Source organism: Aspergillus neoniger (assembly GCF_003184625.1).
Source record: "Aspergillus neoniger CBS 115656 unplaced genomic scaffold BO87scaffold_74, whole genome shotgun sequence".
NCBI lineage: Eukaryota > Fungi > Ascomycota > Eurotiomycetes > Eurotiales > Aspergillaceae > Aspergillus > Aspergillus neoniger.
In genome coordinates, this window is record NW_020291202.1 from 1 (window position 1) to 12,616 (window position 12,616).

At 45.8% G+C, this 12,616-nt stretch overlaps 4 protein-coding genes across 4 annotated transcripts; 2 read left to right on the top strand and 2 right to left on the bottom strand.

Moving 5' to 3' along the window:
- Positions 1–3,553: 3,553 nt before the first annotated feature.
- BO87DRAFT_420423 (SDR family oxidoreductase) lies at positions 3,554–5,125 on the bottom strand. Its single transcript, XM_025627003.1, has 4 exons — positions 4,518–5,125; positions 4,355–4,462; positions 4,140–4,296; positions 3,554–4,082 (listed from the first exon to the last, which is right to left on the bottom strand). Exons 1-4 carry the CDS (start codon positions 4,817–4,819, stop codon positions 3,897–3,899), a joined length of 753 nt encoding a protein of 250 aa, XP_025473826.1. The 5' UTR covers positions 4,820–5,125; the 3' UTR covers positions 3,554–3,896.
- Positions 5,126–5,201: 76 nt separating this feature from the next.
- BO87DRAFT_420424 (short-chain dehydrogenase) lies at positions 5,202–6,631 on the top strand (the record flags this gene model as incomplete). The annotated part of the gene is made up of 1 exon (XM_025627004.1): positions 5,202–6,631. The coding sequence occupies exon 1, from the start codon at positions 5,639–5,641 to the stop codon at positions 6,629–6,631; it is 993 nt and encodes a 330-aa protein (XP_025473827.1). The 5' UTR covers positions 5,202–5,638.
- A 210-nt stretch (positions 6,632–6,841) lies between these two features.
- Positions 6,842–10,143, bottom strand: BO87DRAFT_463863 (hydantoinase/oxoprolinase; the record flags this gene model as incomplete). Its single annotated transcript, XM_025629268.1, has 6 exons — positions 6,842–7,318; positions 7,366–7,569; positions 7,622–7,698; positions 7,755–9,620; positions 9,674–9,746; positions 9,811–10,143. The coding sequence occupies 6 exons, from the start codon at positions 10,141–10,143 to the stop codon at positions 6,842–6,844; spliced, it is 3,030 nt and encodes a 1,009-aa protein (XP_025473828.1).
- A 272-nt stretch (positions 10,144–10,415) lies between these two features.
- BO87DRAFT_411317 (nucleobase cation symporter-1 family protein) lies at positions 10,416–12,409 on the top strand (the record flags this gene model as incomplete). Its single annotated transcript, XM_025626432.1, has 6 exons — positions 10,416–10,545; positions 10,608–10,766; positions 10,833–10,916; positions 10,984–11,682; positions 11,737–12,026; positions 12,092–12,409. 6 exons carry the CDS (start codon positions 10,416–10,418, stop codon positions 12,407–12,409), a joined length of 1,680 nt encoding a protein of 559 aa, XP_025473829.1.
- Positions 12,410–12,616: the final 207 nt, after the last annotated feature.

The following is a 12,616-nucleotide window of genomic DNA, read 5'->3' on the forward strand; positions in this document are numbered from 1 at the left end:
TTCATCCCCCAGCTCAAGCAGGCAAGCAAGTTGAATTCATTCACTTCCTATCTAAAGGATCCACTTATTTCCTATTTAGGAAATAAATGTTTGCTTCCCTTTGACAAGTTTGTCAATTGTATTGACCTCATATTATTATTATTATTATGATTACTTTGATCTAGTTTCCTAATTAGGACTAGTATCACATGACCAAGTAGGAGTCTTCTGTAAAAGCCTTTTACAAGACCTCCTATTATCTGATTGGCCTAGCCCCGCTAGACCGCTTTCCTGTTTTGGACTAGCGCCTGGGCCAAAATTCCAACAATAAGCACGCTTGAACTAATCCTGCTTTAATTATAGGACTTTTCTTTTATCTAGTCCAGTTACAGATATTCTCATTTTTATTATCTAATTAAGTAGTTAGTAAATATTTATAAAATACTTAATAAGTACTTATCTTTAAGAAAATTAAGATATTCATCATAGTCTTCTATACTTATATAATTAAGAAGATTTATTATTTAACTCTAAGTTCTATTTCCTTGAGATCCTGGCCCAAGGATCTTTAAAATCATATATTAAAAATAAACTTAGTAAAAAATAACTAAGTATGAAAGTTATTATTCTATAATATAGTAATTAGAATTAATTTCTTATAAATATTATCTAAGTCCTAAGTAGTTAGCAAGCAGTTAATAAATAATTAATAAATAATTCAGAAGTAGCTAACTTACCAGTATATTATTTAAGATTTATATCAAGAATAATTCCTTGGACACCAGTACTATGAATAAACTGAAATTAGAATTACTGGCTAGTAATCTTTGTAAATAAATTAAATATTCTCTGAAAAAATAAATAATAGCTATCAGTTGTGTCCTGTGAAGTAAAAACCCGGAAAAAAGTAATTACTTTATAAATAATTAATAATTACTTAATAAGTAATTATAAAATTAAAATCTTACTTTTACATTGATCTGGTAAAAAAATTGTAAAAAGAATCTTATTTACTATTCTTGATTATAGTCTTTTAAAAGATATATTAATCTTAAATAATAGAAGAGTTGAAAGTAGTTAAACTAATTCTTTAAAATTATATAGAATTATAATATCCTGTAGATCATGGTAATATTCTTAGATATAGTTTTAAATACTTTGTAAGTACTTGCTAAGTAGTTATAAAATAATTAAATATCTTAATAAATAGATCAGTATTTTACAGGCAGATTAGTCCATTAATTTCTTACCTGCTTGGATATATAAGTAAATATTATTTATAAAGAATTATAGAAATATAATCTTTATTACATAAACTGGCATGTATTTTAGTAAGAGTAAAAACTTAATATTCTCTGCAAAACTCTTCAAGCTGTGAATTTCTTAAAAACTGTACTTTAAAGTAATTATTAAATAGTTAATAAATAATTAAGAAATAGTTAAGAAGTAGTTACCTGTTATTATTATAAGATTATTAATTTGAGTAATAATCTATTTAAGTCTTTGTAAAATCCGTTCTGGTAGCTTATTTAATAGTGGAGATAGATATTTATAAATTCTATGTAATATAAATAAATAATATAAATACTATTTAATATCCACAGGAACTAGTATATTAAATATAATATTATATTATAGATATTTTAGTTGTCCAGGTCCTTGGAGATAATCTTTATCTTTTATAAATAAATAAATATTTAATAAATAATTATAAACTAGTTACCAAGTATTTACTATACTATTTTTATCTTATTATTAGTAGCTTTATACTTCTATATTCTTCCTGTGGAGGAATAATATTATTATTAAATAAATTTTTTAAAAAGATAAAATTTAAAGTTGTTATTCCTTGAATAATACCTTGGTAATATTTTTTAAGAAAATTAAAATTATTATTAATATATCTAATATATGGAGTTGCTTCGCCCTGTGAACCTTTTAGAAAAAATAAGTATTTATTAAGTACTTATCAAGTACTTAAAAAATAATTAGTAATTTTAAAAATTTACTGGCTGTGGATATCTTTTAAAAACTGGTTTATATATTAATAGCTGGTTAATATAAATCAGATCTCTTTTGAAGTACTTTATTTGAGAATAATAGAATCTGAAAGTAAGATATAATTAGTTATAAAATACTTGCTAAGTATTTTATAATCACTTAATAAGTATTTATGCAAAAGTATTTCTTTTGCTTAAATCTGTTTCTAGAATTTTAAGATTTTGGTAGTTAATATGAATCTTCTCCCAGAATTCATTATTAACAGAAGTATAATGATAGTTAGTAATTTCTAGATTTAAAAATTTATAAGCTAAAATTCTAGAATATTTCTAAGTCCATTATTTAATTAGACAGTTAAAAAATGAGCAGAAGATTAGATGTTTTTAATCTTTAACTAGTTACTGATTATATTAAATCTTAAGTACTTATCAGCTAATTGTAAAGTACTTATTAAGTATTTATATATTATCTTTTAAATTAACTGTTCTACCTCCTTCTGTATTTATTGTAATGCTGAAATAATATAAGTATATTCTTGAAGATGGGTTATCGGATATTCAGATAGATTATTAATATATTTAAAATTTAAAGATGTAAGTAGTGAGGCTTTAGCCTGAGTTAAAGATATTAGAACTGCATTATCCTATATAAATTTAATTAGTTTTTAAGTTCTAGATAAGTAGTTATTAAATACTTAAATATCTCTAGTTCTTGTATATTAAATCCTCCATTAGAATTTATATATAGAAGCTCTTCAAAATCCATAATATTCGAGTACTTAGTAAGTACTTAGTAATTACTTGCTGTTAGACTGTAAATTATGAATTAAAAGAAAAGTTGAAATTCAGCGGGAAGATACAGTAATTATAAAGATCATGTGATTTGTTATTGATGACTAATACTTGTTTTGATCACGTGTAAAGGGTAAGGATCACACGACCCTTCCCGTAGGGTCACGCGACCTGTAGCCACCACAAATCTCCGATGCCACTTCACGCGCATGCTTTGCTCAATGCCCCACAGAGGGCTGATCGGGGATCGCCGCGACGGGCTCAGCTGGCGCAGCGACCGCTTGAGCCTTCAACTCATCACCGATGGCCAGTCAGACCAACTAGAGACAGTCAGATTGATATCTATGAAGCAGGCCTAATCTGCGAGATAATGATAGACAAACATGGACACCTCCGACGCGGAGTTTGAGTGAAATGTATGCATGGGTTGAGTTCAATTGATTGTTATTGTGCTGACAGATAGCAGCTGATGGATCAGCCTCGCGGATTACCTTTTTGGGGACTCAACGTGGCGCTCTCCCCCCACGACCCTAATCTACTTTGACTCTCACTTCTTGTTTCCCCGCTCGGTATGTTGCATCGCTAGTGTGTTCATCTCTTCTCATCACATGTACTTTACTGACAGGACCTCGGCATCGTACCGTGTAAGTCTCCTTCACCTGAACGACATTCTAATGAAGTGATTGGCAGGCTCTCACCCAGTGGTGACACAAATAGGTAGTGCCTGTATCCTACTAGTTGCTGAAAGCCCGCATAGCCACCAAACAACACCAATCGGGCTAGACCGATCTATAATAGAGCTAAACAATCAATCAATTTCACCGACACCCTACTTGACTGCCCTGCTATCATTGCCTTTTCTCTGGAGATACAGCCCAGCCCATAAGATGAAAACCTCCACGGAATCGGACGATCCAGTCCACAGCTGAGGAGACCTATTTCCCGCATAGCAGATCAGAACACAGTTGCGTATCTATATCGAAGTATTACGCATCGCGTCATTATCTCTTCCACGGAGTTCGATGTTTAGTTCCTGCAACTGCATGTTCAAGCCCATCTATTGATAGGTAAGTATAAACAACGCATGAGACATATCTCCTACCATCGATCAGCCATCTATCCGGTCTACCATGGCAGCTCCTTTCCATCATACTGGTTTAGTCCAGGGTTGTTCTCCCACCCAGCGACATTAATATTCAAGAATCTTCCATTGACTTCCACACCCCGATCACGGATCATCTCCAAAACGCGCTCGACTCCACTTCCGACCGGAAGATCAGCGTGTGAATTGGCTTCGTCTGTTCTTAACCACTAACGTTGGAATCAGATAAATGATGGGACTGACTCGAAGTCTGGATTGGCACTCACCCCAGGACTCACGCAGAAGACGGTGAACCCTTCCTTCTCAAGCTCTTGAGAATAAAGCACCGTCATCATGTTCAAAGCGGCCTTGGTGATCTTGTAGGAGGGGGCGGGCAGTTCCAGGAAGACGGACTGCTTTGCAATGGAGCCGACGCTGCTGGAACTGGATGATGCGAGCCAGGATTAAAAACATCCGGTTCCTGGGTCAAGAGGGGTCTTACATGTTGATGATCTTCTTCATAGAGCCCTTCCGCAATAGCGGCAAGAAGTTCTGGGTTACGATATGCGGACCAGTCATATTGACACGGAACGTGTCTTCCAAGTCTGTCCTGCAGGACGTTAGTTTCCATCAAAGATTGATGCGGTCCAAGGGTTAAAACCAACATGTCCTCAAGCCGGCCCCAGCCCACGATGCCAGCATTGTTAATGAGTACATCCAGTCCCTTATCTCCTAAGATGCTCCCAATGGTCTGAGCAGCCTTTTGTATGGTCTCGGGGGCTGCAACATCTAAGAGGACTAGCACGATTCGGCTGGGATGCTGGTCCGCTAGATCCTGCAGGGAGACATTGACCGATCGCGAGGTGGCAATAATGGTGCTGACTTCTGAGGGAGGCTTTTCTGATAATTGGCGCACCAACTCGAAGCCGATCCCACGAGTACTACCAGTAACTAAATAGGATGCCATGGTGCGTATTGTATATACAGCCGGATTCGCTTAGTGCAAAAGAAAGTCGCAATGGTGAGAGCCCAACATTTTATATACGTCCTAGTATCCCTCCCCTAGCCCCTCCGAATCCCCTAATCTAATGGCCTTCACCTCCCTCCATGCTTGTCTCCGTTTTCCCCGTCTACAATACCTGCCGTGCCTGTAGCCACTGGTCGGAGTTAGTGAGCTGGGGATAATTAACTCCGGAGCATAAATTTTGCGATGTTGCACAGGTCCGCTAACCCCGAGCAGGGACCGATCTCTACCAGCATAGCAGCGATTATCCGTAGATGTCTACATCACACCCATGGGCGTCATGATTGAAAGCTGGTCTTCTTATACCTCTCGCTTTAGCGTGCATATCTTGTACCCGGTTCTGCCCGTCGATTACCGCGCGGGATCAGGCGCCTTGTCGGCTTCCCCTTTTGGGGGAATCCGCTCGCGGAATTAGCCCGGGCGTCAAGGCTAACCCATATGGGTTAGCGTAGATTATCGATACCGATACCGGTTATTTCAAAGCCAGCAACAAGAAGCTATCACCGATTTTGATAAAGACTCGGTCGGACATACAGCTCAAGGTCCCTATACTATATGATATATTTGACAGTTAACAGCCCCCAGTCTGGGGTCCCCACTTATGGGGCGATGGATCAAAGTGCCTTCCTGGAGTGGAGATCCAATAATTCGTGCTACACACGCCATATAAGAAGAGTAGACCCTGACAACATATTTTGAGATTCGATTAAACCCCCATTTCAGTTCCAGACCTTCAGAGCTTAGCATATACAAGCAGAAGTTATGAGTGACAAATATGCAGCAGTGCACCAGTCGCCCAAGGGCGCTGGCGACGCGCGCCCAACTGCCCTGCAAATCATTCAGGATGAACATCTCGAAGGCCAATGGTCTGACAAGGTTATCCTCATCACCGGCTGCTCGTCAGGTCTGGGTGTGCATACTGCGAGAGCACTATACGCTACCGGTGCTACACTTTACCTGACGGCCCGTGACCTCGAGAGGGCGAAAACAGCGCTTGGTGATATGATGGACAGCCCACGTGTGCACCTCTTGTCTCTGGATCTCAACTCCCTGGCTTCAGTGCGTGCCTGCGCAGGGGAATTGAAAGCAATATCTTCCCGGCTTAACATTCTCATCGCCAACGCCGGTGTCATGGGCTGCCCGGAAGGACGGACGGAAGATGGTTTCGAGACGCAATTTGGGACCAACCACCTGGCGCATTTTCTCCTTTTCCATCTCTTCCGTCCTGTGATGTTGGCATCTTCCTCACCTGCATTTCACTCACGGGTGGTGCTACTATCCTCCGGCTCGCATCGCTTTGGCCAAGTCAACTTTGACAACCTGACCTGGGAGGGCGAGTTCGACACCTGGATGGCCTATGCACAAAGCAAGACAGCCAACATCTGGACCGCTAATGAGATTGAGCGGCGGTATGAAGCTCACGGTCTGCACGCGGTTAGTTTGCATCCTGGGACCATTGCCACAGACCTGCTGCGTCATGTGCCGGCTGACCAAATGGCGATTTGGACTGCGGATAAGGAGTTGGAAAAATATTGGAAGACTCCTGAGCAAGGAGCTGCCACTGCAGTCTGGGCAGCAGTGAGCCCAGAAATGGAAGGGAAGGGTGGAGTGTACTTGGAGAATTGTGCTGTGGCCAATTCATGGGTTCCTGCCGCTGGTCCTTGGGGACCGGGATATGCCCAATGGGCGTATAGTCCGGAGAGCGAAGCAAGGCTTTGGGATGTATCATTAAACTTATTGAAGTTGCAGGAGTAGCAATGGATTGCACCAGTAAAACTCGTATTCCATGTTTCATAATTCACCGGGATCCTATTCCAAAGCAGAGGCAGCTTAATGGATACAAGTAGGAGACATTCACCCTAGCATTGCCTGAACTTTAGAGGTTTAGTGTGGGCCCTATATTCAACTTGAGATTGTGAATGTTTTACACGGCCTTTTCTCATATCTTCAGACAAATCCATCTCATTACTGCTGGTTAAACTCCGCAATGACACTGCGCGGTGCCTGATACGGACCGAGACTCGTCCATTCCATATCCAATCCAAAGCCATGGGGTCCTCCGACACGCAGTCCTCGCTCATCTCCAGTCCACAGAGGATGCGCCGCCATGCCGATGACATTCACGCGCAGGCCATACCGCAGCTCCTGCGACCCGATTGCCTCGCCATCTTGGCCTAGAACCGAGATGAGGTCGGGTACTGTGCAGATAACCTGCTGGGCTGTGGGATTTGCGGGGTCGATGTACGCAGCATACAGAAATTCGTTTTGAAATGGAATCACCAAGTGACGTGTCTCTTCCGAAACCTGGTTGTCCATATTCTCTCTCTCCTCACCGGATAACGGGGCAATTGTGCACTGGCCAACTGTGTACCCGCGACTGACATCTCGCTTCACGTCGATGATCTTGCCACTGTACAGCAGTTTGCCAGGTGTGGTTTCAAACTATAGTCGCATTAGTTTACGAATCATGAGATAAGAGTAGTACCTACAATGGCTTTGATAATGTTGGTCTTGGACCGGCGCGCGCGATGGATAGCGCGACCGAGATACCAGGCTTGGGACACTGTGTTAGGGATGCAGTATTTCTTGACAATGTCAAAGGTCAAGGGTACAGCAGCGACAGCAGTGGAAATACCGAGATTCACACACTGGCATCGAAGCAGTTCCTCAACTCGACGGTTGGATTCGGCTTTCTACAGATGATCAGCGGAGAAAGTGTGAGCTCTTTACAGGGGAGAGTCATACCAACACCACTCCCACATTACCTTTCGCGTCCGCAACCACGCACGGGGTGATGGGTTGTCCATAAACATATGGCGTTCCTAGGACACGAACTCGGCATTAAGTCTAGCAGGTGATAGGGGTAATGGCTTCTTACCGTGCTCCATGGTGGGATAGGCGCGGCCCATGAGATCACCATCGAGAACCGGAATATCGTAGTAGGCGCTGGTGGGAAAGGTTGACATGCCATTTCCTCCGCCAATCTCGTCAGCAATGATTCCTTCAAAGTGTGTATGTCCAGAGAGACGGACGACATGGTCGATGGCAGTTGTAAGTTCTATCTTGGCCGGGATTCGTTCCCCCGACACACTGGGGGCGCCGTACCACGATCCAAACACGCAGACACCCGAATCGTTCATGCTATCTGGAGATACCACCCTCATACGTCCCTTTGCGTCGGGGCTTTGCAGCCAGTCAAGACATTGCAAATACTGCAGATAAGATGGGCCTCCACCGCCAGTGCCCAACACACCGGTTCCGGTCGCGATGAACTCCAAGTCGACGGCGGAAAGGTACCAGACTTGGTCCGTCACCTCCGGAACATATGTGTGAAGATCGAGGGAGGCACTGTGTTTGGTGCTAATCAGGGAGGGGGAAGTGCCGTTCGCCGCCGTCTCTACTTCTGATGCTTCTTTGAAGGACGAATCATCGACATCAGTTGACATCCAAGATACCAAATGGTCCTCTGCGGAGCTACTACCGCCGACGGCGGCTGCAAGCCTCCCAACAGCCTTGACAACAAGCCGGACCGCTTTGTTCGTGACATATTGCAGTGGAATTTTGTCCACCTCCACGACGCCGACATCGTCCTTATCAGCTCCGCGTGCGATGGCAGCCTGCAACGCTTGCTGCTTCGCCGCTTCAACTACGGCTGCCTCATCGCGACCCTCCAGGATTTCAATAACATCCACCTCACCAGATACTTTGGCAATGGCAGCCCCAACTGCGTTGGCAGAGTCATGGTGCGGAGGAAGAATACACTCGGTGACGCCGTCAAGTGCGTCCATGTACACGATGGAGCCACCCCCGACCAGTAAGAGGGTCACGGGCTGATCAGACACTTTCATCTCATCAACAGCGCGCTCGAGGATTTGCTTTATTCCCGCACGAGCTTTGGTGAGAACAGCGGACGGTAGGTGCTTTACCCGAGAGCTCTCTCCCAGCTCAGCTTTGCCAGACGCGACAACGATATCCGTTGAGGTCATGGTATTGCCACCAAAGACTAGGGCGTCCTGCATTAAACGGTACCCGACCGAGTCGGGTCCAACACTCACGGTGTCTTTGGCGCCATCAATGTGGATGCGACTCCCACCGCCCAGTCCCACTGAGAGCACCTCTGGGATAGGAAAGGCTGTACGTACTCCACCGACTTCAACAAAGTTAGGCGCCTTGCGGGGGAATCCAGACGGCAAGAGAGCGCAAACGTCGGTGGTCGTTCCTCCCACATCCATAACTAGGACTTGAGTATCAGTCCTGCTTGTGATGCTGCTACTGTTGCTACGTTGGTCCAGACCAGCCAGATAAGCTGCCCCCGTCAGACTGTTCGTTGGTCCACTGGCAAAAGTCTGGATAGGTCGCTCTGCAGCCATTACAGCGCTCGTCAGAGTACCATCGTTTTGAGTAAGATACAACGGGCATTCAAGCTGTAGGTCCTTCATGGCAAGACAGAAAGCTCGGATGGTTTTCTTCGCCAGAGCCAGGATGGAGGCGTTGAGTATCGTCGCATTCTCGCGTTCCAGCAGGCCAACACTGCCAATATCGGCAGAACACACCACAGATAAGTCGGGGCTTTTCTGTAACATCAATTTCTTACAAGCTACCTCGTTTGCGCCCCCGTGGTCAAGGGGCGAGAACACCCCAACGAGAGCGACGGTGGTGATTCCGGCCTTCTCGATCGCAGATACGGCATCCTCAATCTGTCGAGGGCAGATGGACGCGATTTCCCGACCATCAATTTCGAGACCTTAAGAGGTATTCATTAGCATCTCCAATGACACTAGGATTAGTTTGAGGCACCTCCGTCGAGATAGAAAACCGGTCCTCCGATAATTTCACGCAGTCGTGGTGGAAAGTCGGAGAATGGCGGGACCTGGGTTACCATCAGCGACAGGTTGTTCATGGCGAGATCAGGGTTTCTTAGGGGATCGAAATACAGCTCTAGTGTAAGGGCCACACAGACGAATGACAGCGACCCTACTGAGTCGACGGGGGTCGGCCTCCACAACGGCGTTGATGAAGTGAGTAGTGCCGATGGCCACACTGCGCACCTCGTGGGCGGGAATCTGCGCCTTGGCGAGGACATCGACAATGGCCGTGCAAATACCAGAAGTCACATCGACAGTGGTAGGAGCTTTGCTGGAAGCGCACACGCCTCTCTGTCGATCTCGATGCAAGTCCTGTTCATGGAGGGCTGCGGGTGCCGCGTTGAGGATAGCAGCGTCGGTATTGGTGCCACCCACATCCACGCCGATTCGATAGAATGCCATCTTGCCGGACCACTGATAGTTGATAGGGGAACCAGATAGGCTTCATGGACGGGAATGAACCGTCATTTGTACTTGTGGCACATGCGCCCTCATTCTCTGCAGTCGCAATCAGGCTAGAGCCCAACCCCGCTTCCTCTGATGCCGCTCATCCTTGGCTGGCGCCGGCCGAGATAAACGCTTATCGCCCAAACCAGCAGGCATATCTGTCTGTGTCCAGCATATAATAGGGCTTTATGTGTTCATCAGTTGTGATGTAACCCAGTCAGCTCGCCATGACACTCCTCCAGTGGCTCGAGGTGCCTCAAGAAGGAGAGACCATTCCCGACCGATGGATCAATAGTGATATCGAACCCATTCAGGCGGATCGCCGCCGCTGGGGGTTTTGGACCTTCAACAATTATTGTCAGGGGACACTCCTCCATGCTACTTTGCGCAGGACTAGCTAACAGGGATATTCTGCGCAGGGGTCCTCATCAGCTCCAACATCTCTGGCTATATGACCGGCAGCTCGTTGATCGCCCTGGGACTGTCTTGGTGGCAGGCTATCGTCGCCATTGTGGTCGGGAACATCCTGGCGACCATTTTCATCGTCCTCAACTCGCTGCCCGGGGCCTATTATCACCGTAAGCGTTTGGCAGAGTTGACCCGTTATGCATGTGCCGTCGCGTGTTAACTGACATCATGTTCAGTTGGATTTCCTGTGGTGAATCGATATGTCTGGGGCATGTATGGCAGCCAGTTTGTCATCTGGAACCGTATATTTCTATCCCTCAGTAAGTTTCACCGGTGAAAGTCTGCAACGCTCCCACTGATAAGTCCAGTTTGGTGTAAGTCATTTAGTTCACCCGTCACAGCAGATATTAACCGCCAACCTCACGACAGATGCCTTTCAGGCCTGGATCGGAGGCGAGTGTGTGTATGTTTGCCTGCAAGCCATTTGGCCTTCGCTGGAGAAGCGCATCCCCAACCACATGCCGGCCGACACCGGCATGACCACCGCCGAGTTCGTGGGATACATTATCTTCATGGTTCTTTCCCTACCGGTAATCTATGTGCGACCGCATAAATTGCAGAAAATGTTCTACATCTCGGCTGTCATTGTCATTGTTTTCGAATTCGTACTGCTAATCTGGTCACTGGCTACTATGGGTCCCAACGGCTTCGGTGACACGTTGGCTTCGGGATCGAATGTCTCTGGGTGGATGATTGCCTATGGAATTATCAGCACAATCGGCAGCATCTGCGCCGGAATCCTAAACCAGAATGATTACGCACGGTTCGCACGACGACCTCGGGATGCCATCTATGGTCAGCTCTTCAGCGCGGCACTGTACGCCATAATAATCGGCGTGATTGGCATTCTCGTCACAGCGGCCACGCAGGAACGCTATGGAGAAGCCTACTGGAATCTTCCCAAGCTCCTGGGCGCCGTCATTGAGACTGGGGGGTCCCGATCGCGCGCAGCAGGCTTCTTCGGAGGCATCGCGTTGATCGTCTCCCAAATGGGGGTCAATGTACCAGGCAACGCTCTGTCGGGGGGTAGGTAGAACTTTGCACGCAGTCCTGGTTGGATTCAGTAATTGACGAAGCTAGGGTTCGATCTGGCGGCGACCTTTCCTAGGTACATCAACATCCGTCGGGGCGCGTACCTAACAGCATTGGTTTCCATTGCAGCTAATCCATGGAGATTGGTCAATACGGCCACGGTGTTTATCACGGTTCTTAGTAGCTACTCGGTGTTCATGGCGCCGATGATCGGGCTGATGATCGCGTCCTACCTGTGCGTCCACCAGCGTAAGATCAAAGTCCCGGACCTGTTTGTGGGAGATGCACGGAGCATCTACTGGTATACATACGGGGTAAATTGGCGCGCCATCATCGCGGTAAGTCCCTCTTCCGCCTCCAAAGGCCCTACTTTTCCCGTTTGGTGGACTGACACAGGGGCCAGTGGATCTGTGGGACAGTCCCCTCGCTTCCCGGTTTCATAGCCTACGTCAATTCAACCATCCATGTTCCGGCCGGGCTGATGCATCTGTACTACATCTGCTTCCTCAGCGGTGCGTTGATCGCTGGCGCCGTGTTTGCGGCGCTGCATTATGTCTTTCCCGACCGACGGGTGCGATCGTTTCTCGCATCGGCCCCTCCAGCTCGGATTCTGATCGAGGAATACCGGGACCAGAAGATTACTGTCGAAGCAGTGATTCATGTGAGGTCTCCGAAGCTCTCGGATGATTGGGGAGAAGCTGTCATTAATCAACGAATCTGATTTTCGCGAGTGGACGGACAGCGAGCCGTTATTGACACGTTCCAGTCAAGGCAATGGATGAGTGCACTTTGTCAGACGCTGAAATGGTAATCTGGTAGACTAAACTTCGATACTAGAAATGCACCTATGTTGAACACTCTTGGAAGGCCCATCAGAGATGCTCTCACCTTTCTTGCCCGAGTGACATGGATATATATATATATGAGA